Below are 26,092 nucleotides of genomic sequence, written 5' to 3' on the forward strand. Positions count from 1 at the left end.
ATGGGGATGGTGGGTGAGTGGATGTATTTGGGGATGGAGGGGTGGGTGGACAGACATGTATGGGGATGAAGGGATGGGTGGATGGAAGTGTTTGGGGATGGAGGGGTGGGTGGACAACCATGTATGGGGATGAAGGGGTGGGTGGATGGATGTGTATGGGGATGGAGGGGTGGGTGGACGGATATATTTGGGGATGGAGGGGTGGGTGGGTGGATGGACGTGTATGGGGATGGAGGGATGGGTGGATGGACGTGTATGGGGATGGTGGGTGGGTGGACGTATTTGGGGATGGAGGGGTGGATGGATGGACAGACGTATGGGGATGAAGGGATGGGTGGATGGATGTGTATGGAGATGGAGGGATGGGTGGATGGACGTGTATAGGGATGGAGAGGTGGGTGGGTGGGTGGACGTGTATGGGGATGGAGGGGTGGGTGGACGGACGTGTTTGGGGATGGAGAAGAGGGTGGATGGACGTATATGGGGATGGATAGGTGGGTGGGTGGATGGACGTGTATGGGGATGGAGGGATGGGTGGATGGACGTGTATGGGGATGGTGGGTGGGTGGACGTATTTGGGGATGGAGGGGTGGATGGATGGACAGACGTATGGGGATGAAGGGGTGGGTGGATGGATGTGTATGGAGATGGAGGGATGGGTGGATGGACGTGTATAGGGATGGAGAGGTGGGTGGGTGGGTGGACGTGTATGGGGATGGAGGGGTGGGTGGACGGACGTGTTTGGGGATGGAGAAGAGGGTGGATGGACGTATATGGGGATGGATAGGTGGGTGGGTGGATGGACGTGTATGGGGATGGAGGTGTGGGTGGATGGACGTGTATGGGGATGGTGGGTGAGTGGACGTATTTGGGGATGGAGGGGTGGATGGATGGATGGACATGTATGGGGATGGAGGGGTGGGTGGATGGACGTGTTTGGGGATGAAGTGGCATCTAACCCAGAGCAGGTGGTGGATGTTGGTGGGCGGAGTCTGTTTTGAGGGGGCGAGTTATTTGTTAATTTTCCCTTTTCCTTCTCCCCCCACCCCCGAGCCAGCTGCCGCTAGCCCTGTGCATCACCGCGCCTGAGCCCCATGGAGCTGATGGCTATCGCGCTGCTACTGGTGACTGCAGGTGAGGGGGGTATATAAGAGTGGGGGGCTATGGGAGGGGAAGAGGGTGTGCAGGGAGGAGGGGGTTGTGTGCACATGGGGGGCTGTGTGCGCAGACAGGGACAGAGGGCCCATGTGGGGGAAATGGGTGTTAGGGGGGTGCATGTGTGCAGGAAAGGATTGTGTATGTGGAGGGGGAAGAGGAGGTGTGGGGGCAGGGAGGGGGTTGCAGGGAAGGGGAGGTGTGGGGGGCAGGAATGGGGATTGTGGGAGGATGAGTAGGTGTGGGGGGATGGGGGTGGGAGGCAGGGAGAGGGTTGTGGGGGGATGGGAAGGTGTGGGGGGCAGGGATGGGGATTGTGGGAGGATGGGAAGGTGTGGGGGCCATGGATGGGGATTGTGGGAGGATGAGTAGGTGTGGGGGGATGGGGGTGGGAGGCAGGGAGAGGGTTGTGGGGGGATGGGAAGGTGTGGGGGCAGGGAGGGGGTTGCAGGGGGATGGGGATGTGTTGGGGGCAGGGATGGGGATTGTGGGAGGATGGGAAGGTGTGGGGGCCATGGATGGGGATTGTGGGAGGATGAGTAGGTGTGGGGGGATGGGGGTGGGAGGCAGGGAGAGGGTTGTGGGGGGATGGGGGTGGGGGCAGGGAGGGGGCTGAAGGGGGATGGGAAGGTGTGGGGGGCAGGGAGGGGGCTGAAGGGGGATGGGAAGGTGTGGGGGGCAGGGAGGGGGCTGAAGGGGGATGGGAAGGTGGGGGGGGCAGGGAGGGGGCTGAAGGGGGATGGGAAGGTGGGGGGGGCAGGGAGGGAGTTGCAGGGGAGGGTTGTGCACAGCTGCAATTTCTGAGGGCGACTGGCCCTGACCCTCGCCCGCAGTGGGGGGGGGGTGGGGGGCCGTCGGCAGTGGGGACTGAACGGGACTGACCCATCTTAATGCATGAGCCACTTTAGATAGATAGAGTGCATGGGGACAGATAGATAGATAGATGGTGTGTGTGGGGCTGGATAGATGAATATTGGCAGTGTGGGGATGGCTAGTGGGGGGGATCGATAGAGGGAGGTGTGGGGCTGGCTAGACAGATAGAGGGGGTGTCATAGATGCTGGAACTAGGAGTTCTAGGGGTGCTGCTGCACCCCCCATTTTGAAGTGGTTTCCATCATATACAGGGTTTACATTTTGGTCCAATGGCTCTCAGCCCCCCACTGTACAAATTGTTCCAGCACTCCTGGGGGCGTTGGGATGGATAAAGGGGTGGGGGGATGGCTGGATAGATAGTGGGCTGTTTGGGGATTGATTGATAGATAGATCGATCAATGGATCCTCTCCCATGACTCCAGCAGCTGGGGATTTAAGACCCAGACAAAACACGGTGCCCCTTGCCCTACAATCACTGGAACCGGCCCCACGGCCCATTGCAGCAGCTCTGCCTGTGACCCCAGCGCCCTCTTGGTGGCCCTGCTCCAATCTCCCCCCCGCTCCGGGCCCCTCCTGCTGACGTGGAGTTTGCCGACAGGTGCTGCAGTGTCCGCCCAGGACGACGGGGGCCGGATCATCGGCGGGTACACGTGTCCCCGCTACTCCCAGCCCTGGCAGGCCTTCGTCTACGGCCCGCTGCAGTGTGGAGGCATCCTGGTCGACAGGAGCTGGGTGCTCTCTGCCGCCCACTGCTACAGACCGTAAGTGTGTGTGCGTGTGTGCGTCCCTGCCGCGCCCTGCTGGAGGGGCTGAGCCCTGCACTGCGTAGTGTGTGGGTGTGTCCCTGCTGCCCCCTGCTGGAGGGGATGGGCCTGCTGTGTGTGTGTGTCCCTGCTGCCCCCTGCTGGAGGGGATGGGTGTGTGTGTGTGTGTGTCCCCATCCCTGCTGCCCCCTGCTGGAGGGGATGGGTGTGTGTGTGTGTGTGTGTCCCCGTCCCTGCTGCCCCCTGCTGGAGGGGGTGTGTGTGTGTGTGTGTGTGTGTGTGTGTGTGTGTGTGTGTGTGTCCGTCCGTCCGTCCCTGCTGCCCCCTGCTGGAGGGGATGGGCCCTGCTCTGTCCAGTCTCTCCCTCATTCCCAGGAGGGCAGCAGCGGTGGGGGTGGGGGGCCCGTGGGGCCAAGACTCTGACACGGCTCCCTCTTGTCCCTGGCGGCTAGCGGCCTGCGGGTGCGGCTCGGGGAGTACAACCTGGCGGTGGGAGAGGGGACGGAGCAGGACCGAATCGTGTCCGGCGCCATCCTGCACCCCGGCTACAACCGCTTCACCCTGGACAACGACCTCATGCTGCTCAAGCTGGCGCAACCGATCAACATCGGCCCGACCGCCCGCCCAGTCACACTGCCCACAGCCTGCGCGGCCACCGGGACCACCTGCCTTATCTCGGGCTGGGGCACGGTCACCACCCCCCAAGGTAGGGCCGGGGCCTGGCCAGGGAGGGACCGGGACCATCAATCGGGAGTGACTCCCTATATGTCTTTGGGGCTGACACCAGGGTGATTCAATCAGGAGTGACCCTGTGCAGGTCTCTGGGACTGATTCAATCCGGTGTCACTCAGGAGTGACCCCGCTGTCACGGTATTTTCCCCAGCCACGTTCCCCAACCTCCTGCAGTGCGGAAACGTCCGGATCGTCTCGCCCCAGAGCTGTCGGGCTTCCTACCCTGGCCGGGTCACCAACAACATGGTGTGCGCGGGCGTCATGGGTGGAGGCATCGACTCCTGCCAGGTGAGGGGGCAGGGCCAGGGAACCTCGGGGGTGGGGGGGCTTAGCCCACTCCCCTGGGTCTCTGCCATAACCCTGGGAAGGGAGGTCTCGGGGTGGGAGTAGGGATCTGGAAGGGGATGGGGGATAGTTGGGGGGAGGGGCGGGCACTGCCCCATGGAGGTGGAGGGGAGTGTGGACTCGGGGCACATGGGCAGCACCTGTTGGGGGAAGGTCTAGCTCTACCCAATGGAGGGGGAAGGGGCAGGGGGCACACACTGGGGGAGGGGTAGCCTGCCCCACAGTGTGGGGGCAGAGGCGGCCCAGATTCAGAGCCATGGTTTGCCACTTGTCATGGCAAAAGGCATGATGGGGGTGGGGACCCAGTGGGGAAGGGGAGGAGCTGTGGGGGGGGGGGCTGGGTTTGCAGAGGGGATTGGAGCCCCACAGATCACGCTAGCTCCCCTCAGGGCAGGGGACCATGGACTGGATCTACCGGTGCCCCTCACTCCCAACCCCCAACCCCCTGCTAGCCCAGCCCTGGGCTCCCCCCAATCCCTCCAGCTCTGCCGGGGCCCCTCACTCCCAACCCACAGCTCCCCCCAATCCCTCCCCCTCACTCCTAACACACAGCCCCCACTAGCCCAGCCCTGGGCTCCCCCCAATTCCACCAGCTCTGCCAGTGCCCCTCACTCCCAACCCACAGCCCCTGCTATCCCAGCCCTGGGCTCCCCCAGTCCAGTCAAGGGGGGGCATTATGATGCAAGGAGGTCTCTCTCCACAGGGTGACTCTGGTGGGCCCCTGCTCTGCGCTGGGCAGCTCCAGGGCATCGTGTCCTGGGGGCTGCAAACCTGTGCCCAGCCCAACAGGCCCGGCGTCTACACCAAGGTCTGCAACTACGTAGCATGGATCCGCAGAGCCATCCAGATGAATTGAGGACGGTGCCAGGGGACAGAATCCATAATAAAGCCCGAGCAGCAGGGTCTGTGTCTTGGTGTCTCATCTCTTGGGCCCCTGGGAGTGGTTGGACCCAGTTTCCACCACGCAGAACCTGGCCAACGGCTCCTGTTTCTTCCCACCCTTCAACCAGGCACGTGAGCACCGCCCTTTGGGCCCCAACCAGTGCCTAAACCACCGACATAGCAGGGAAGTTTCTCTCCCTTGGATCTGCAAGCAGCCGGTGCCCCTCACTCCCGACCCGCAGCCCCCCGCTACACCAGCTGTTATATGTGTAAACACCCCTTCCAGGTTTGCAGGAACTACAGCTAGTGGGGAAATTATCCCTCCAAAGCTTTTTTTCAACAAAGACTTTTCTAGCTAAGTCCTTACCTGGCTCCCATCACCTCTTTAATGCATTTAACCTCACCCTGCCCCTAGCTAGCTCCGGCCCCGGGGGTGAGGGTGGCAGCTCAGAAAACTCTGCTGAGATAATTGGTTTTTATTATCAAGTCGGTGGCATACAGGACATACATATTTCTTGAACAATTCGTAAGAAAAAGGGTAAATAAAAAAATTAAAAGCCAGGTCCAGCTTCCACCTGTCATGACCTTAAAGCCGAGCTTCGAACCTCGATCGCAGGCAAATACAAACCAGCGACGAGAGCAGGGTGAGAGTCCCATGCGCATCTGCATCACAACCGAGCCCATCCCACGGCTTGGCTGCTTTGCCACAGGAAAAGTGAAATATTGGATCACAGACATAAGAGCTGGTTGGGAGAGATTTTTCCCTCCTGCATAAATTTTCAAACTTTCAATTCCCTCCCCTCCATCCAAAAGCCAAGATTTCCAAATTCTTCAAGCAATGAATTTCTGGGCGCAACACTCATTTGAGCTCGCGCCAAACGATTCTGACCTTGGGGTTTTGTCCAATCTCACACATGTATTTCGAAAGAATATGTTGCTTCAAAACAACTAATGAAAATTTTCAAAACGAATAATGAAAAACGTGACCAAACAGGAGATTTTGACGTTTGCAAAACTGCCCTTGGTGTTTTTTTAATCTAAACATTGTGCCCAAAATCGCTACAATTTCGCAAAAAAATTCCGTTTGGGGCAAACCGCATTTTCCAACTGAAAACCATTTAGCAGAAAATTTTCCAACCGGCTCTTAATTCAGATGGTCATCCAGTCTGACCTCCTGCATAGCAGATGCTGGAGAATGGCCAGCCCAGATCTGGGGGTCGAACTAGAGCCCCCTTAACTCTGCCCACAAATGTCTGCAAATATGTGACACCAAGCTAATGGGAAAGGGTAGCTAGCAAAGTGAGATTCCCACAGGTCTAAACTGGCACTCACTGTGGAGTTAATCTACACCGCTTGACGAGCTGCCAAGCTTCCTTCTATAGTTTTTCACTGTCTACCAATCAGACTCAAACACAATTAACTTCAGAGATGGATTTCTTGTCTCCTGCTGAGAAAAATGCAGAGAAGGCTTTTGCTCTACAGGGCGTACATCTTGGAAGCAGCCACGTAGCATAAAAGAGAGATAAATGCAAAAGAGATTTTACTTGCAGGCAGAGACAAGCTGGGCCAGGAGCCCCCTTTCAAATCAGCCAGGTGTGATGTTCAAACTCCAGGGAAAGCGTCTGCTAAAAGTCAGCACTGGACGGGAAGCCTAGAAGCTAACAGTGGGAGGGGAAATATACAAGAGTGACTGAACCAAAAATAAAAATGCAGTAGCGCTCTCCAAACCTCTGTTTAGATTCATAAAGCGAGGAGAGAATTTTTGAGATTAAGAAGTTTTCCTGTCCTGATTTGGGATGAAAAACCCAGATCTTGACAATTTTGGCAAGTTGAAAAATACAGAAAAAATTTCAGTTGGGGTCAAAACATTTCATTTCCATGATTTTAAAAAGTGTTGTTTTGAGGTCAGCTCTTTTGAAGCCCACCCTTACTAAAATTTCAAACCAAAAATGTCGACTCGAAACCCCCAAACCTTTTCATGCTGAAGGTGTGGACAATTTCTAAACTTTCTGCCCTCCAATACATTTTCTGCGTCAGGAGATTCTTCCAAACCCAGATTGTGGTGTATCTGGCTTGGTTTGGACAAATCTCCCAACTTGAAAAAGTTTACGTTTCGATGAGTCTGCATTTTGCAGTGGGGAAAAAACGGTTAGTCCAAAAAACTCCCAACCGGCTCTGCCCTGAGCGAGCGAACGCTGAGATTCTGAAGCTCGTTTTTGTAACGAAGAATCGGTTCGGGCCGATGACAGAGGAAGCCTGGTGCTAACGCAGGTTTTCAAACCAAGAGAAGTTGTGTGTGTCATGTACAAAGTGAGAATAGCGTATTTCAAATGCAGCTTCCCTCCCCGCCATGTGCCCCAGATACAAACCGTCCCCCATCAGAGGGGTGTAAAAGACAAAAGGCACTTCTTGAAATGCAGGGCCAGCCACTCAGCTGAGAGAAATCAGCAGCAATCTGCTGCAATGAACACCTTGATACTGACATGCACGCGCTCTAGATCTGTCCCAATTAGCACAGATCTACTGATTACAGCTGGCCAACAGATCGCTCTCTGTGCCCGTCTGCAACTCAACTGCTCTCTCTGCGATCAGTCACTCGCTGCACCAGCCTGCACGCACCAGCCCTATCTGCAATCAATAGCTCCATGCCAATCTGCTGCCAACGGCGCTATTCGGTTCACCAGAGCGCTGCTGGGTCACGCCAGCCAAGGGCTAGGACCCCAGACCAGGGGTTCTCAAACTGGGGGTCACGGCTCCTCAGGGGGTCACGAGGTTATTACATGGAGGGTTGCGAGCTGTCAGCCTCCACCCCAAACCCTGCTTCGCCTCCAGCATTTATACTGGTGTTAAATATATACAAAAGTGTTTTGAATTTATAAGGGGGGGGCCGGGGAAATCGCATTCAGCGGGAAAGGGGTCACCAATACAAAAGTTTGAGAACTACTGCCCTAGACACTACAGATATTTTGCCGGGCCACTGTTCTCGCGAAGAAGCTGCCCCTCTCCCTTGCCAACACCCAGGGTAATATTTCAGTAGAATACAGCAAAAAAAAAAAAAAAACCAAAACAAAACCAACCCACCACCGCCACACCTTTTAAAGCACCGCTGCTGTCAAAACTCAAAGGCACCTGCTCGCAATTGAAAGCCGAGCTGTCTCTGCAATTCCCACCCGCCCCCAGCCGGTTGAAATGGTGACTACACTTAGGACAGATGAGCCGCGCTGATGCCAAGTTGAGGCCGAGGGGTCGTGCGTGGCGCTGGTGCGTCCCAGCGGGGCCGTTTACATTCCCGCGGGAGCCGGAGTGCCGCCTGGGGCCGGAGCTTCTGGGGGATTGTGCAAGTTGGTTTCCTTATACACGAACCAAGCGTTGCCTGCCCACAGAATGAGGTTCAGGAAGCCGATAACCTAAGGGGTCCAAAGGAGGGGGTTAGCTGCAGTATCTAGCTTCCAGGGTCAGCTTCTGGTTCAGCTGGGAGACGCCCTCTCCAGCTCTACATGGACCATTTCTGCCCACCCAGCTTGACCAGCTGCATAGCCCCGGGCCAGAGAACCTTCCCCAGGGATTCCTGCCTGCAGCCCAGATCTGATGGTCGAGCTAGAGTGCCTTAACTCCGCCCCCTTGCATGCGTGACCTTTACTCTGCTCCCTTTGTAGATTTCAAACCCAGATCTGGTGGTTGAGCTATGGGTCAATTCCTCTGTGTGACTAAAATTCACTTCTTTCCAGTCTGGATCTGTCTGGCTTCATTCCCCAGCTGTCGGCTCCCACTCTGCCTTTGTTGGCTGGATTAAAGAGCCCTCTGCTCCCCAAAATCTCCTCCCCACGGAGGTGCTGTCAGAGCGGGATTAAATCCCCTCTGAACATTCTCTGGGAGAAACTAAATAGATCAAGCTCCTTCATTTAACAAGTGTTTATTAGATCATTTATTAGGTGTACTATCGTAGCATATGGGACCCCCAGGCATGGCTAAGACTCCTTGCGCCAGGTGCTGTACAAACAAAACAAAACAGTCTCTGCCCCAGACGCTGCCAGTCTATGGGTTTGGTTACATAGGGACAGTCAGGAAAGTTAATCTGAATTAATTGAGGGCTTGTCCACACACAGAGTTACTTCAGAATAGCAGCTCCTAATGAGATTTTTTTCAGTTCACCAGTAATTCAAAAAAGGAGAAAAAACTACTAACATTTTTCAAAATTGCTGGTGAAACCGAAAAGTCGAAAAAAATGGTGTCGGTCAAACTCACTTTGCTTTAGAAACTTTTTTATTGGGGGTTCTTTAAATAAAACAAACGGATGTTTGGAAACTGAATCTGCTTTTTCTGCCAAAAGAAGTTTCATCTGGAAAATTTCACCCACTGCTACTCCTGAATGGTTTCCCTGGTGGATACTGGTGTGGATTCAGCCAAATCAGGACAAGGCATTCGTACTCCAGAATAACAGCATCCATGCATGGAGTTAATCAGGAATAACTAAGGCTTTAAATTCACACCCAGCCTTAATCCAAATTAAATTTCAAGTGTAGACAAGTCCTCACTGGTGTGAATTTAAAGTGGATTAGTTAAACCGCATCGTGGATGCTCTCATTCTGAATTAAAGTGGCCCTAATTGAGTTTAGTTTAAATCACTATGAATTAAGAATGAAGGTGACTTTAATTCAGAATAAGAACATCCATATTTTAACCAGTTCCGAGTTTCCATCAAATCCACAATCTGGTCTCAGACCCACGGCTCCTAGATTCATAGATTCTAAGGCCAGAACAAACTCCTGTGATCAGCTAGTCTGGCCTCCTGTCTAACAGAGGCCAGAGAACTTCCCTGAATTAATTTCCGTTTGAACGAGAGCAGATCAGTTAGGAAACCATCCAGCCTTCATTTTAAAAGTGCCAGTGAGGGAGAATTTACCACACTCCCTGGTAAATTGGTCCAAGGGTGAATTACTGAGACTGTTAAAAATTTACACCTTATTTCCAGTCTGTGACTAGCTTCAACTTCCAGCCATTGGATCTAGTTAGACCTTCCTCTGCTAGACTGAAGAGCCCATGATCAAATATTTGTTCCCATGTAGGAACTTAAAGATGGGGATCAAGTCACCACTGAAACCTCCTCTTTGTTAAGAGAAATAGATTGAGCTCCTTGAGTCTATCACTATAAGGGAGGTTTTCCAATCCTTTAATCATTCTTGTGGCTCTTCCCTGACCCCTCTGTAACTGATCAACGTCCTTCTCGAATGATGGACACCAGATCCAGCCACAGGATTCCAGCAATGGTCGCACCAGTGCCAAACCCAGAGGTAAAATAACTTCTCTTCTCCGGCTCTGAACCCTCTACGAACACCCTACGGGAACCAATCCATTTCAAACTAGAGCTGTCAATTAAATTGCACTTAACTTCAGTGATTACCACAAAGCCAATTAACTTGTCTAAAAAATGTATTGCAATTAATCGCAGTTTTAATCGCACTGTTAAACAATAAGAATAACAATTGAAATTTATTATAAATATTTTTGAATGTTTTTCTACATTTTCAAATACACTGATTTCAATTACACCACAGAATACAAAGTGTACACTGCTCACTTTATATTATTTTTTTTTATTACAAATATTTGCACTGTAAAAAAGATAAAAGAAATAGTATTTTTCAATTTACCTCATACAAGTACTGTAGTGAGATCTCTTTATAAGTGCAACTTACAAATGTAGATTTTTTTTTTTGCTTCATAACTGCACTCAAAAACAAAACTATGTACAAGTTTAGAGCCTACAAGTCCACTCAGTCCTACTTCTTGTTCAGCCAATCGCTAAGACAAACAAGTTTGTTTCTGTTTATGTAATGCTGCCCACTTCTTATTTACAATGTCACCGATTGCATGGCACTGTTGTAGGCAGCGTTGCAAGGTATTTATGTGCCAGAAATGCTAAACATTCGTATGCCCCTTCATGCTTCGGCCACCATTCCAGAGGACACGCTTCCATGCTGATGACGCTTGTTAAAAAAAATGCGTCAATTTAATTTGTGACTGAACTCCTTGGGGGGAAAATTGTCTGTCTCCTGTTCTGTGGTTTTACCTGCTTTCTGCCACATATTTCATGCTATAGAGGTCTCAGGTGACGACCCAGCACATGTTGTTCGATTTAAGAACACTTTCATTGCAGATCTGAGAAAACGCAAAGAAGGTACCAATATGAGATTTCTAAAGATAGCTACAGCACTCGACCCAAGGTTTAAGAATCTGAAGTGCCTTCCAAAATCTGAGAGGGACGAGGTACAGAACATGCTGTCAGAAGTCTTAAAAGAGCAACACGCTGATGTGGAAACCACAGAACCTGAATCACCAAAAATCAACCTTCTACTGGTGGCATCTGACTCAGATAATGAAAATGAACATGCGTCTGTCTGCACTGCTTTGGATTGTTATCGAGCAGAGCCTGTCATCAGCATGGATGCATGGCCCTTGGAACAGTGGTCAAAGCTTGAAGGGGCATATGAACCTTTAGCACATCTGGCATGTAAATACCTTGCAATGCCAGCTACAACAGTGCCATGCGAACGCCTGTTCTCACTTTCAGGTGACATCGTAAATAAGAAGTGGGCAGCATTACCTTCCATAAATTTAAACAAACTTGTTTGTTTTTTGCGATTGGCTGAACAAGAAGGAGGACTGAGTGGACTTGTAGGCACTAAAGTTTTACATTGCACTCAAAAATAAAATAGTTATGTAAAAAAAAATTCTACATTTGTAAGTTGCACTTTCACGATAAAGAGATTGTATGAGGAACTGAAAAATACTATTTCTTTTGTTTATCTTTTTTACAGTGCAAATATTTGTAATCAAAAATAATATAGTGAGCACTGTACACTTTGTATTCTGTGTTGTAATTGAAATCAATATATTTGAAAATGTAGAAAACATCCAAAAATATTTAAATAAATGGTATTTTATTATTGTTTAACAATGCGATTAAAACTGCGATTAATTTTTTAATTTTTTTGACGGCCCTAATTTAAACTCTTAATTCAGATTCACTTCCCTTCGCGTCCCCATGTAGACAAGATCTCCGACCACGGGATCGGTGCCAAGCACACGCTCCTGAGTTTCAAAGGAGGCCCGCCCCATGTCTCAGCGGCACAGGGGAGGGGAGGGCGCCGGCCATACGTACCACGGACACGTTGAGGGAGCCCATGCTGCTCACTGCACCGAACAGGCAGGAATTTTGGGCTAAAAGGCAGAAGCCTATATCCGACATCATCGTAGGCCCGGTGGATACTTTGATGTCAGTCAGGGCTTTGGCCCAAGCCGAAGTGCTGATCAGCCAGAGAAGCGTGACTACCATGGTGATCACAAAGTCCTGCAGGAGGGGGAGATGGGGGAGCGGGGAGTTACAAGCCGAAGGCCACCAGGAGAGAAACACACAATGGAGGGGACAGATTCCCAGGCACCTACAATGGACACGCTGAGGCCAACCCTCCAGTGGAGCTACAGCCCATTGACCCCCGCTGGGATCTGGCCTAATTGATTCCAATGAAGCTACGGCCCATTGACCCCAGCTTTGGGTCTAGCCCCACTGGCTTTAATGACTGAAGCGTTATTACACCAGGTGATGGATACACAAGGCCACACCCTCGCACAGCCACTGAACTCACATAACTGTCGATTCCACCTCGGGGCTTGGGGCCGCTCAGCGGAGATGTGGGCACTGAACAGCCCGGTTGGGGGCCCCCAGTCTCAGTCATGGGGGGGGGGGGGGGTGTCTGTGAAACGCCTGGCGCGTGCCTCCCAAGTGCTTTCAAGAGACTCCGGATTGCGGGTGCCCAACTGGAGATGCCAGGCGGCGAGTCTGGTTTTGACGGGCACTTGGCGTTCTCTGAAATCCCGTCTCCATTTACCGTGTCACGAGTCGGGCACCCAAAACAATCCAGCCGGCTCTTTGGACTGCGCAGTGCGGAGTCCACGGCATTCCCACAAGCAGCCCAGTAGTGAAGCCGGACCTTCCTCTGTTACACGGGAGGTGGACCCCCCCGAGCTACAACATGCAGCCCCGGGTCTAGACTCTGGCTTTAGGCTTGGATTCCCAAAGGATCGCACAAGGCGCTAAATTCCCCCGGCAATCAAGCCACTAAACAACGCTCTAGGCCTGGCCAAAAATGCCACTCATTGCAAACGCTTCATCCACTCACAAAAGTTCAGGATTAATTTCATCACTTCTCTTCTCTGCAGTACTATTCCTTAGGTGTTTGTGATGGGGCAGCTGCCCCTCACTGGCTAGCAAAGAGTTAATAGCAGCCCTTGGAGCAGCTGCGCAGAACCCAGCCAATCAGAGGAAGGCTTAGAAGCAGCCAATCAGGGCCAGGATGGGCCCTATAAGAAGGGCTGCAGGGCAGAGAGGAGTCAGTCGCTCCCTGGAGCTTGAGGGAGAAGGACTGGCTGCTTGTAGAGAGAAGTATCTGGGACAGAACAGTGCTGGGCAGGGTCAGGGGAACAAGCGGAGCTCCAGCCTGGCTGGCTCCGACTGTGGCCTTGATACAGGGGCCGAATAGGTGCTGGGGAGGTGGCCCAGGGAAAGCATGTAGCGGCAGAGGGGAAGGAGAGGCAGTGAGCGGCTGCCAGCTATAAGGTCCCTGGGTCAGGGCCCAGAGTAGCAGGCGGGCCTGCCCCCCTCCCCTTTGCCCCACTGGCTGCTGAAGGAAGTGGCTAGCCAAAGGACTGCAGTTTGCCCGAGCGAGGGGCTGGACTAGGGGCTGCAGTTGGCCACTGCGGCGACAGGCCAGGCCAAGGACTGCCGGTTCCCCCGGAAGGGGGGAGACAACGGAGCTGGGGCAGAGCCGGAGGGCCGTGCCCTGAAGAGGATGCCGCAGTCTGGGAGCGACGTGGGTCCCCACAGACAGCGGAGACGGTGGAGAAGCAGCGACGGTGAGTGAGACACCACAAGGGGAGGGCGCCCTGCTGATGGACAGAGCTAATTCCTGGAGCAACCACCAGGAAGCGCCACAGTGGTGAGCACAACCCATTAGTATTATTCTGGTAGCATCCAACGGACCCAGCTGAAATCAGGGCCCTGTTGTGCCAGGTGCTGCCCAGACACACAGCGAGAGAGAGTCTCTGCCCCAGAGAACTTACAACGTACACAGACAACGGAATGATCACTATCTCCATGTTACAGATGGGGAAACTGAGGCACTGACTCACCCAAGCCCTGTCCAAGGCTCTTGAACCCAGGTCTCCTGCCTTCCAGCTGGATCTCTCTAACTGCTAGCTCACCCCTCCTCGCTAAGGGAAGCTGTTCCTGGCAAACCCTGATTTCACTGCAACTTTAGCTGCATTAGAGAATGCTGGGGGGGGAAGGGGGGACAGTGCCCCATAGATCTTGTCGCGCCCTCCCCATTCTGGGGACACATCCCCAGAGCTCTGATACAATCAGGATTTTCCCTCCGCCCTCCTCCTCCCACAACCCCCTCACCCCACGCTTGGAAGCTGGGGTTTGCCAATTACTCTTGAATAATGTATCCGGACAAGCAGGTCAGCGCCAATGTGGGACCAGCAGGAGATGCCCGGGCACTTACCGCATTTCCCAGCCCTCCGGGGAGCCGGCGCAGCAGGGAGAGAAGAGAAAAGGGGCAACGGTTTATCAAGTTACAATAATCCTCTCCCACTCGCGACCCCTCTGCCGTCCAGAGCCGGGGGCTTCAATTCACACGCCAGCACGGAGCCAGGGCATTGCGCCAAAGATCGGGTCTCACGGCCTCTTAATTAGAGCCAGGATCCAGCCAGCGGGTGAGCCAGGAATTACACAGATCACCGCAAGAACAATAGGGGCGGAGCCTTCGCTGGTGTGAATCGCCACAGATCCACTGGACTAAATGGAGTGACGGCCGATTGACCACCAGCTGGGATCTGGCCCCATTGACTCCAATGGAGCTACGGCCCATTGACGGAAGCTTGGTGTTTTGGGAAAACAAAAATTGCTGAAAAGTGTCATCAGAAAACAAAACCCACCAAGCAGAACGTTTTAAAAGGCCAAGGCAAAAGGGAAAAACCAAAGGCAGATTTTCTCCAACAAAGCAAAAAATGTTCTTGTGTTGTAACTCGACCTCAGAAAGCCAAGATGTGTATTGCACAAAACCCTTTTCATTGCAATTAGCCTGTTTTGTTTCCTCTTTTTAAGGGGAAAAATGGTTTTAAAAAGAGGAGGGATAGCTCAGTGGTTTGAGCATTGGCCTGCTAAACCCAGGGTTGTGAGTTCAATCCTTGAGGGGGCCATTTAGGGATCGGGGGGAATTGGGGATTGGTCCTGCTTTGAGCAGGGGGTTGGACTAGATGACCTCCTGAGGTCCCTTCCAACCCTGATAGTCTATGATTCTAAAACGGGAGGTTTTCCCCACTAAAAAAAAAAAAAAAAAAAATGCAAAAAATGTAGCTGAACAGCAAGAAAATTTTGATCAAAGATTTTCCCATGAAAGTTTCCACACTGGCCAATAAAAAAAGTTTGTTAATCTTTTTGTGGTCCCAAAAAACCTGGCAATGCCAAGATTCTGAGCAGATCTGTGGAGTGCTTGGAGATCTAGGTTACAGGACACTCCTGGCTTAAGAGTAGAGCTCACTGAAAATTCTTTGTCACAGCTGCTTTTTGACAGAAAATTGTTGTTTCAACCAAAATATTATTTGTGACATATGTCTTCTTCTCACAGAGAATTTCAACTTTTCAGTGAAAATTGTTTGTCCGAAAACTGAAACGTTTCGATTCAAAATGACATAGTGGTACACCATGGCAACTGTAGTTCTGAATACCTCCTGAGCCAACTTCTCTATGGGCTGGGCTTTCTGGTTGGACCATATTTCCCATGATGCACCGCTTCCTCGCCTCTTGCTGATCCACTATGGTGCATGATGGGAGTTGTAGTTCAGGTACCTCATTTTTATTCTCTTCTCTTGCCTGGACTCTCTGGCTGAACTACATCTCCTACAATGTGCCACTCTTCCCCCTTTGGGCGGGTTGTGTCATAGGAATCTCTGGACATTGTACATCATGGGAGCCTGAGAGCCTGGACCATAGAGAAGAATGAGAGCACGGGGCACCCAGGACAACTACTCTCATGAGGCATTGCAGCCACGGACACCCATGACACAACCCCTCTCCTGAACATGAGAGGAAGGGTGCATCCTGGCCCACAGAGAACTGAGCATGAAGCACCCAGGACTACAGCTCCCATAATGCACCACAGTGACTCAGCAAGAGAGGTGGAGTGGTGCATCATGGGAGATGTAGTCCAGCTAAAGAGCCCAACCGATAGGGGAGAATGGGAACCCGAGGCAATCAGGACTACAGCTCCCATGAGGCACCGCAATGTCATTTTGAATCCAAATATTCCAGGTTTCAGTGAAATGTCAATTTTTTCCCACCAAGAAAACGAATAAAGATTTCAATTTTTGTCTAAATTCTCCACAGGAGATTCCCCCTCCGCCACACTGCCCCCAATTTCCCTCCCAGCCCCCATTAAGAGCAAAACGTTACATGTCACTTACGATCATGGGCAGCTTGCCAGCGCCACGGTAAAGGTGCAGATACCCCACGTACAGCACCAGCGCCGCCATGCAGTAGAGGAAGACAAAGACGGCGAAGGTGACGAAGAACTGGGCCGAGGAGGAGAAGTCGCCCACGAGGTGGGTCGGGTGCCATGTGCTGTTACATTTTTTTGAATCCAGGTCTTTGAATAACACGGTGTTCAGCCTGCCAGGGGAGACGAGAAGTTTGAAGCGTTTCACTTTGACACCAGCAAGACGAAGTGCTGGACCTCTGGGGCGAAAGATCCACATCTACCCACCTGCTCGGCCCTCCTGCATAGCCCAGGCCGTAGAAACTCCTCCAGGGATCCCTGCTTCTAGTCCAGATCTGGGAGTTGAGTGCCCTTAACTCCACCCCTTGCATGCATCCCCTCAATTCTGCCCTTTCATAGATTTCAAGTCCCTATCTGATAGGGCAGCTTTTAAAGAGATGTCAGATCTCGATGGAAAGACTCCAAGGGATTTAGAATCGGCCCCATCCCTGGGGCAGTCGTTCCAAGGGTCAATTCTCCTCGTTAAGAATTTGCCTCCTTATTTCCAGTCTGGCTTCATCCCCCATGCGTCAGCTCTCGCTCTGCCTTTGTCAGATGGATTAAAGAGCCCTCTGCTCCCCAAAATCTCCTCCCCAGGGAGGTACTGACAGACCGGTTTCAAGTCCCTTCTGAATCTTCTCTGGGAGAAACTCAGTAGATCCAGCTCCTTTAATGTCTTGATCTCAGGCAGGTTTTCCAGCCCTCAGATTGTTCCCGTCGCTCTTCTCTGACCCCTCCCTGATTTCCCAATGTCCTGTTTGACAGGCGGCCCCCCAGAGCTGGACGCAGTCTCAAGTCATTGTCTCCCCAATGCCGTACTGAGCCTTCACCCCCCCACCACTAACACCACCCTTTAGATCCAGCCGGACACTGTGCATCTCGCGATAGTTGGGGCTTTTCCTTTCCTTCCATCTCCAGCTCCCGGAGTCACGGCATTTCTGGGAGAATCTCTATTAAAATGACTTTTCTCATCTTCAGAGTTGGGGCTGGGGGGATGGGAAACGAGCCCCCTAGAAGCTAAAAAACCGGAGGGGAACAGACCTAGCCTGACGCTGGTTGCTTGTTTAAAAACAACCCGTGATGTTTAAGCCAGTCCCAGGGGCTTTCGTTCCCAGGGGCTGGGAGAATGCAGAGGAGGAGGAGGAGGAAGCAAGGGTCATGTGGGAACGATTCATTGATTCTAAGGTCAGAAGGGCCCACGTCACACTAGCCAGAGAATGTCCCTGAATTAATTCCTGTGAACACCGTCCTCCTGGAACTGCAGCCACCAGGACTGGACCATGGGATTGCAGCAGTGGTTGCAGGTATAACAACCTCTCTGCTCCGCGTCTCGGGATCGCGTTAGCCCCGCTGGCCACCGCATCCCGTCACGAGCACAGATTCAGCCGATTGTCCGCCCAGGGCTACACTCACCGGAACGGATAGCCAAAAGCCGCCTCAAGGGTCTCATTTTTAGTGTCGAAACAGCTGACTTTAATGGAGGTATGGCCACTGTACCCTCCACAGGTGGCGAAAGCAAAGATGGAAAAAATCTAGAGATACGGAGAGACACAGCATTAGAGTCGTAGATTTCAAGTCTGGAATTTGTGCCCATCCAACCTGCCCTCCTGCAGAGCCCAGGCCAGAGAACCGCCCCCAGAGATTCAGCGTCCAGCCCCTATCTGGTGGTTGAGGTAGTCCCGATCTTTTCGATGCCCCAACTCCATTTCAAGCTCAGCACATGCACTCCAGGTAGCGTCAGAAGGATCCTGTTAAGGAACGCCAGCAGTGCACACGATTCGCATCAGCTGATCCCAGCACTCTCCGCTGGCATTCGCCCAGCAGAACAGCAACTGGGTTGGCATGCGCCACTCACTCTCAGCACGATTCTGATCGTAACAGGGTCAATTTTCTGCTGCCACCTGGCCCATTAAAAACGGTTCTAATGAAAATTGAAAGCAGAAGAGGCCAGATCATGAGCTAGGGTAAACTGACTCCAATGGGGATCTGGCCCCATTGACTCTCTGGGCCAAGGACCACACCACTTTCTGTTGGCACAGCTAACTGGAGACGAAACACCTCTCTCAACACCCCTCCCGGCTTCCGCAGACCTTGCCAGAGTCTGGGAATAATCCCTTGCCTTCATGTGCTCTCCACGCACAGATCTCAAATGGTTGTGGCAAGGAACGTGCACAACGTTATCACCAATGGGGAAACTGAGGCACAGAATGTCACCGTGACTTGCAGGTCACTCAGCAGACCACGGCTGGGACAGCGCCCCTCCTCTTTAACAGCTGCTAACGTCCCGAGCTATTGCTCATTCCCTGTGCCCATTCACAAGCTAAACACAAATAAGAGGTTGAAGTTAACACACAGCTTGAGTTCCACTTCTGTCCCTCTTGTTTCCCCAAGGGACTTACACTGATTGGAATATTTTCCTCAACGCATTTTTCCTCCCCATGGAAAATGACATTTCTACTAAGAAGGGAATTTTAATGATTCACAGATTCCAAGGACAGAAGAACAGGAGTACTTGTGGCACCTTAGAGACTAACAAATTTATTTGAGCATAAGCTTTCGTGGGCTACAGCCCAGTTCATCGGATGCATATGCACGAAAGCTTATGCTCTAATAAATTTGTTAGTCTCTAAGGTGCCACAAGTACTCCTGTTCTTTTTGCGGATACAGACTAACACGGCTGCTACTCTGAAAAAAGGACAGAAGAGACCACTGTGATCATCTTGTGTGACCTCCTGTGTAACACAGGTCAGAGAGCTGCCCCACGATAATTCCTAGAGCAGAGCTTTTAGAAAAACCTCCAATCTTGATTTAAAAATGGTCAGCGATGGGAACTCCATCATGACCCCTGGCGACCTGTTCCAATGGGTAATTACTCTCACTGCTGTGGAAAAGGGAAAGTTATTTTGATCACAGATCAGAAAAACATTGATAACTTCCCCCATAAAAGTGTGTCACAAAAATGGTCAGTTGTAGACTACAACAATTTTTTTCCAGTAAAAACATTGTGGTTTGGTTTAAAAGTTAAGTTCAAGTTTTCTAAAATCAAAATTTTGAATTGAAATCCATTCTCAGTAAACATCATTAGTTAAAAAACCCCACACTTTTACGTTAAAATTTGCAGTTTGGGGTGAAGACTTCAGTTTGCACTAAAAATGCTCTGGTTTGGTTTTTAAAAATTGAGTTTTACTTTTCAAAACCATATTTTTTTTATCAAAAACTGTTCTCAGGAAAACATTTTTTGGTTTAGCTGAAAATTTGCACTCTGAGGTTTAACTTTTCATTTTTTCAGTTAACAAAACATGTTAGGATTGGGGAAATCAGATTTGTTTGTTAATTCCAGTTTGAGTTGAATTGGGGTCGGAGTCTTTGAAAAACCGATCTCAGGAACATTTCCAATAACACCGTTTTTTCAAAACTAAAACCCTCCGTGTTTATTTAGTTGGATTTTTAACAAAATACGAACATTTTACCACAAGCCGTACTCCACAACGGAACCATGTGGAGCTGAAAAAACAGCCAGATTCTCCCGTGAAATTTTGAAGATTTAAAAAAACCCACCCTAGGAAAAATTTGCAAACTTTCCCCAGGAAAACCTTTTTTGGCCATTCCACCCCCTGCCTGTACAGCTGGCAGACACTCCGTAGTGGCAGAATAACGCAATACAAGTGAACAAATTGTCAGCCAGGGGATCTGGCTCCAGGCCTTGAAGGTCACGGCCAGGTTTAGCAACTAGAGGAGCGGAAGATTCCAAATCTGGGCTGCGTGAGCACAGGGGAGTTTCCCTTGTCCCGCTCGGAGTGATTCCTCCTTAAGAAACCTTGCAGAACTGGAGCTGCTGGCACCATGCGCCGATGGTGCCCAGGGAGGAGGGGGGGGGGAACTAAGCCGGCCAGGACCCCACCGACAGGGAAGCCGAGTGCAGTGACTACAGAGAGACGTGCCTGTTCTGTGGCATTCACTGCAAGGCTCAGCGATCTGAGGCCCGGCTGGAGGCTTTAAGCGAGAGTTATTATTTCGATGCCAGCAGCTAGGTCGTCCCCCAGTGTACTCAGTGCCACAGCGATCCTGACGGGTATGGGGGGCCCCCTTCCCGCTGGGTGCCACACAGACACACACACCCTCGACTGAGATCAGGGATAATATCACGCTGGGTGCCACACAGTTTTTCCGCCCTCCAACCGAGATCATAGAATATCAGGGTTGGAAGGGACCTCAGGAGGTCATCTAGTCCAACCCCCTGCTCAAAGCAGGACCAATCCCCAGACAGATTTTTGCCCCAGATCCCTAAATGGCCCCCTCAAGGATTGAACACACAACCCTGGGTTTAGCAGGCCAATGCTCAAACCACTGAGCTATCCCTCCCCGAGACGCGGCACAGACTGTCCCTGACTGAAATCGGGCACCCCCTCATACCAGGTGCCACACAGATTCCCTGCCCCCATCCCACCCCTGACCAAGATCAGGGCCCCTGTCGTGCCAGGCGCTGCACAGCCCCCTCCGCCCCCCCATATGACCGAGATCAGGGACCTCTTTGCACCCTGCTTTAGGAGGGATGGTCCAGTCTGGAAGGGAGAGAGGCTGCGCTGGGCACGGCAGGTGGGCATCACAGGGGGCTCAGAATGAGGTAAAGCACAAGGCTAGTGGATTCTCATCACGTTAGGGCTGGGGAGGTGGAGGGGGGGAGAGCCCAGCGGACCCACAATTTCTTCCCCCACTCCTCCCAGACAGACCAGCCCCGCCACGCCCCGAGCAGCATTGAGGAAGCAGCCACAAGAAGCCGGCTGCCTGCGTCGGCGCTGCAAACCCAGATCACATCCCCACCGGGCCACTGGTCCTGCCCCACGCGGCAAAGAATGGAAACGCAATGCCGCGTGCGCCCCGGCCGCAGGCTAACGGAGACGCGCTCACAGCCAATGCCCTGCTCTGAGGATTGAGATGAGACGGCCAAATTTGCAAATCTTCCATTGGGAAAAAGAAGGGGATGAAAACAGTCAAAACGGCAGATTTTCCAATGAATAAAAACTGGGCCAAAACAGTAAAATTTGCAGATTTTCTGATTAATACAAATTGGGATGAAAACAGTAAAATTTGGGGGGGTGGGGGTGGATATCAAATGTTTGAGGATTGCAAACAGCCTGCATGCAAAAAATGCCCTTTCCTGTGACCCCCTTCCCCCAAATTTTCCATGGGGGGAGGGAGTTTTTTGACCAGATTCCCCCATGGATCACGTTAGAGGGTATAAATACCGCGGTTGCAGTTTACGTCCATCAGAGTGGCTCAGAGATGGAGCGGGGGGGGTGGGGGGTGGATGACATGGCATAGACTTTCTGTGGGCATGGTTTTGAACTGTGCCCAGAGATGCCAGCACGCCGTACCCTCAGCAGCTAGCACCAATTAGCCGGGTGAGGTATCAATCTAGGTATTGATCTGGCTTTTGTCTAATTGTCAAAAATCCCCCCAGGACAGGGACGGGTCTCCCTTCTCTGCGTTTGTACAGCGCCTAGCACCACAACCGCAGTACATCTCATAACCCTACTTCGCAGCTGGGGAAACTGAGGCACCGGACAGATTAAACTATTTGCCCCAGGCCGGGGGGGGGGGGGGGGGCAGGATTTGACCCACGGTCTCCGCACATCCCACTGCGCCGCTCTGCTACGAGTGGCTTGGCCCAGGCAGAGGGAGCGGCCACGTGCCCAGTGATGGGTACACAGGTGGGGTGGGTGCAAAGAAGAAAGGGCACAGTGGTTACTGGGTGTTGCTGGCTCTTGTTTCCAGCCGGCTGGGCAGAGCAGGAAGGGAAGCCGGGCAGAGCCGGAGGCACCGAGGGCACCGCGCGGGCTGGAGCTAGCAATGTGGGGCATTGCCTTCTGCCAGCGCAGCTGCTGCTTCCCATATAGTGGCTTCACTCAGCCGGGTGGCACCATGGCCCTGCCCTTCGATGAAGCGTGCCTCCAGGCACCAGGCAGGCATCGGGGCACCGTCCTGCCAGGGACTGCACGGACCCCCCCAACCGAGATCAGGGCCCTGTCTGGCCAGGCACTACACAGACCCCCACCCCCCCCCCAAGATCAGGGCCCCCATCAGGCCAGGCACTACACAGACACACCCCCCCGCCCCCCCCGACCGAGATCAGGGCCCCTGTCAGGCCAGGTGCTGCACAGATTGGGGGGAGGGGAGAGGGGGCTGCTTATGGTTTTCAATCAGCAAAATGACAACTCTGCCGTCTCTGGCAACATTCTTGCAAACCTCTCGCTCCCGGGGGGTTTTCGTAAATCTCCAGCTCCCGGAGTCAGGACACAATCCCAGCTTTCGCCTTGAAACTCAGGCTTCCAGCTTTGGGTTTGGGGAGCTAATCTGGAGAACGTGGCCACTCCAGGTCAGAAACGGGTGGCAAAGATTCAGCCTCCCCAACTACAAAACACAAGCGTTGTTGTTTGTTTTTAATTCTCGTGATTTTTTTACCCCAACCTTGGGATTTTGGCGGGGCTGACTTTGGATTGGACACAGCCGGCGCTGCTCAGCGAGCCCTGGCTTTTTTTCCCCTTCCCCAGGTCCTTTTAAAGGCCGCCGACAAGGGGTGACAGGAGCATGCCTTCGATTCAACTTTTCAACACCATACAGGGAAAAATGTTTTCCCGTTCCTCCTGGCTGTCCAGCAACAGCAGTATTCCCAATGCTGCAGGAGAAAGAAAGCGAAACTAAAGCCAACTTTCCCTCTGATGGCACGAGGGCGGAAAATAACCCCGGAGAAACAGCGATGAAAACTACAGCAGAGGCTACACTTTAATCATCTACAAGTCCCAGAGCTGGCAGATGTGGGAGTATAGATAAAACACCCAGGGGTGGCTGGCATCAGGTGATTCGAGATCGGGGCTATAAAACTGCAGTGTACACGTGCAGGTTCAGGCTAGACACGGGCTCTGGGGGGACAAGTGTCTTTGTGTTCCAGGTCTGTACAGCGCCTAGCGCAACAGGGATTTGATCTCGGCTTGGGGAACCTACCAGCTTGGTCTGGGTTTTGCTAACTTCTGCCTGGGTCCAAATCTAGCAGGCCCAGGGCGCCGTGTTGCAATTAGCCGATCGTGGCAGCCAGGCTCCATTGTCTGCTGTTCTCGCTCAATGCCCAGCGCCGGGAGCCATCCTGGGTCACCAGGAGAATGGGTTTCAATTCTCGCCCTCGCGGCATGGGGAACAACAACTGGGGGCCCAGGAAAGGGCTCGGAGGCCAACAGGCCAATCAACCGGATTTGGTCACAATCGCGCAACCTCCCAAGGCATTTTGGTTTTTTTTTTTTTTTTTTAAACACTCAGGATTAGGCAAACGGAGGAGGGAAGATTGTGTGGAGAGGGCCGTTATTCATTCTCAAGAGCTGGGAATAGAACCCAGGAGTCCAGGCTCCCGGCCCTTATCTGGGGGTCGAGCTAGACCTCCATATCCAGGCTGCCACGCAAACGACCGCAGTGGTGGAAGGGCCCAGCTGCTACCTTCCACCAGCCCTGGCGCTGCCCTTCCCACCAAGCCCCCGGCCATCCCCTTGGAGAACTCTGTTTCATTAACATCCAGTATTACCAAACCACTGGAAACCCACAAACGGACGCAACTTCCCCTACGGTGTCAGGGCCTCCTCTCTGTGGTCCCCTCCCAGGGTGACACTGGTGAAAGTGCACCAGGATAGGGTGGCATGGCCCAGCAGACAAGGAGCTGGAGTGGGAGGCAGGATGGCTGGGTTCTCTGCCCAGCTCAGGGAAGAAAGTCCATCCCCCTCACATCAGGTCTGCGCACGGCCAGCGCTTGTGTAAATGCCACACCAGTGCCAGTGCATGGGGGAGTCAGCCGAACAACCTGGGGGTGCTGAGAGAGATCACCTAGGGGTCAAAATATGGGCTAGTGGGTGGGGACGGGTGGGGCTGGGCGCCTGGGCTCATGGGTTCTTTCCCCAGCTCTGGGAGGGGAGTGGGGTCTAATGGTTAGAGGAGGGGGGCTGGGAGACAGAACTCCTGGGTTCTATCCCTTGCTCTGCCACTCCCTTTTTCTTGCTGTGCCTCAGTTTCCCCTCCCACTCTTTGTCTATTCACACTGGAAACTGTTTGAGGCAGGGACTGTCTCTGGCTGTGTGTCTGTGCAGCGCCTGGCACAACAGGGCCCTGATCTCAGCTGGGGCAGGGCCTGTCTCTCGCTGTGTCTGGGCAGCGCCTGGCACAACAGGGCCCTGATCTCAGCTGGGGCAGGGACTGTCTCTCGCTGTGTGTCTGGGCAGCGCCCAGCACAACGGGGCCCTGATCTCATCTCATAGCGATGTGCCCTGGGCTATGCAGGGGTTTATACCCCAAAACCAGGATGCACCAGAAATCGGCTCATAGCAAGATCTGTCACTTGCCAGATCAGGAAACGCCCTCACGAGCCATTAGCCCTGGGGCCCGATCCACTGGCGTCGACAGGCCAGAGCCCCCTTGGAGTCAGGGGGCACCGGGGTACTGGGCGGGGGGCTGGGGGTGGGACCAGTCCAGAGCAGCAGCCATTTCCCCCACTTCTCCCCACCACCCCCTGGATACCCCCCAGCCCCTTGCCTTCCCCATTCCCTTGTCCCATCCTGCTTTGTAGCCCACCCGTGTACCCCAACTGCTCCACCCAGCCCCCCCACACACCTGGCCCCTGGCCCCCCAGCTCCAACCCCCCTGCCAGGCCTCCTCACCTCCAGCCCTTCCCCCAACCACTAGCACCCCCACCCCTCCCCATGCACCCAGACCATTGTCCCCCCCCCACTCACCCACTCCAGGACCTTGATGAACCCCAGCGGCTCCTTCAGGGGGCCCAGGTTGAGCTGGAGGCCGGACATTTTCTAGGGAGAGGCCAGAGGAGGCGTCAGGAGAGAGGGGGCGGAAGTTTGCAATGGGAGGGGCTCGGGGGGGGTGGGAAGAGGTTGCAATGGGAGGGGGCAGGCGGGTTCCTGGGGGGCGGGGGGGTCCCTGGCGGGAGTTTGCAATGGGTGGGGGCGGGGGGGAGCGGTTGCAATGGGAGGGGGGCAGGCGGGTTCCTGGGGGGGAGGGGCGGGGTTCCCGGGGGGGGAGGGTGTTTGCAATGGGAGGGGGGGCTGTTGCAATGGGAGGGGGCAGAGGGGCGGGGAAGCTCGCAAAGGGCGGGAGCGGGGGGGCCGCAGCGCCTACCTGGCTCACGCGCTCCATGCCCCGGATGCACGCGCGCGCTGACCTCACCAGCCCCCACCCACCCCTTCACGTCAGGCCCCCACCTCCCCGGCCTCTAGCTGAGCTAATGAGCTCATTTGCATACCCCCTTGCAGGGCCGGAGCTCCCGGCTGCTGGGTGCGGCGCGCTGGGAGGGTCCCACTGCAGTGGGGCAGCCCCCCACCATCGCGGGGTCCTGCTCGCCCCCCCAAGGAGCTCTGCCCCCCCCCGGCTCCGGGGGCCCCGTGTCTGCCCCTCCCCCCGGCCAGCTGTATTGCCCAGCCTGCCTGGCACCCCTCGGCCCATCGGGGTCCTGCTTGCCCCAGATCCCCCCACCCTACCCCGCTAGGTGTCGATGGCCAAGGCCGGGGGGTTTCCAGGGGGGTTCAGCCGGTCCCTTCCCACCCCAGTTGTTCCACCCCTGGCAGCCTGGCCCCACCGCGCGGATTTCATCCGGCCGCCCCCGCTGGGGAGCAATCCCGAGGCCAGGAACAATAGTACAGAAAATTCCCACTGCATCCCAGCTGGGCGGGGCAGGGCAGCCGGGCTGAGACCCCCCTGCAC

The 26,092-nt window shown here is 53.6% G+C and overlaps 2 protein-coding genes across 2 annotated transcripts; one reads left to right on the forward strand and one right to left on the reverse strand.

Annotated features, from left to right (window-relative positions):
* Positions 1 to 1,094: 1,094 nt before the first annotated feature.
* Positions 1,095 to 4,725, forward strand: LOC135892823 (trypsin-like). The gene is made up of 5 exons (XM_065420619.1): positions 1,095 to 1,134; positions 2,627 to 2,789; positions 3,245 to 3,498; positions 3,676 to 3,812; positions 4,573 to 4,725. The coding sequence occupies exons 1-5, from the start codon at positions 1,095 to 1,097 to the stop codon at positions 4,723 to 4,725; spliced, it is 747 nt and encodes a 248-aa protein (XP_065276691.1).
* A 487-nt stretch (positions 4,726 to 5,212) lies between these two features.
* LOC135892301 (synaptophysin-like protein 1) lies at positions 5,213 to 25,563 on the reverse strand. The gene is made up of 6 exons (XM_065420016.1): positions 25,511 to 25,563; positions 25,114 to 25,185; positions 17,759 to 17,877; positions 16,275 to 16,479; positions 11,914 to 12,102; positions 5,213 to 8,158 (listed from the first exon to the last, which is right to left on the reverse strand). The coding sequence occupies exons 1-6, from the start codon at positions 25,526 to 25,528 to the stop codon at positions 8,033 to 8,035; spliced, it is 729 nt and encodes a 242-aa protein (XP_065276088.1). The 5' UTR covers positions 25,529 to 25,563; the 3' UTR covers positions 5,213 to 8,032.
* Between the last annotated feature and the right edge of the window lie 529 nt (positions 25,564 to 26,092).

This window comes from Emys orbicularis, chromosome 20 (assembly GCF_028017835.1).
Source record: "Emys orbicularis isolate rEmyOrb1 chromosome 20, rEmyOrb1.hap1, whole genome shotgun sequence".
In the NCBI taxonomy this organism is placed as follows: Eukaryota; Metazoa; Chordata; order Testudines; family Emydidae; genus Emys; species Emys orbicularis.

Coding starts and splice junctions, on each gene's coding strand:
- LOC135892301 (XM_065420016.1), bottom strand. Junction 16,480..17,758: donor GCTTTTGGCTATCCGTTCCG/GTGAGTGTAGCC, acceptor CTCCCCTGGCAG/GCTGAACACCGTGTTATTCA. Junction 12,103..16,274: donor CTGGCAAGCTGCCCATGATC/GTAAGTGACATG, acceptor CCCCTCCTGCAG/GACTTTGTGATCACCATGGT.
- LOC135892823 (XM_065420619.1), top strand. CDS start 1,095: ATGGAGCTGATGGCTATCGCGCTGCTACTGGTGACTGCAG. Junction 2,790..3,244: donor GCCGCCCACTGCTACAGACC/GTAAGTGTGTGT, acceptor CCTGGCGGCTAG/CGGCCTGCGGGTGCGGCTCG. Junction 3,499..3,675: donor CACGGTCACCACCCCCCAAG/GTAGGGCCGGGG, acceptor TATTTTCCCCAG/CCACGTTCCCCAACCTCCTG.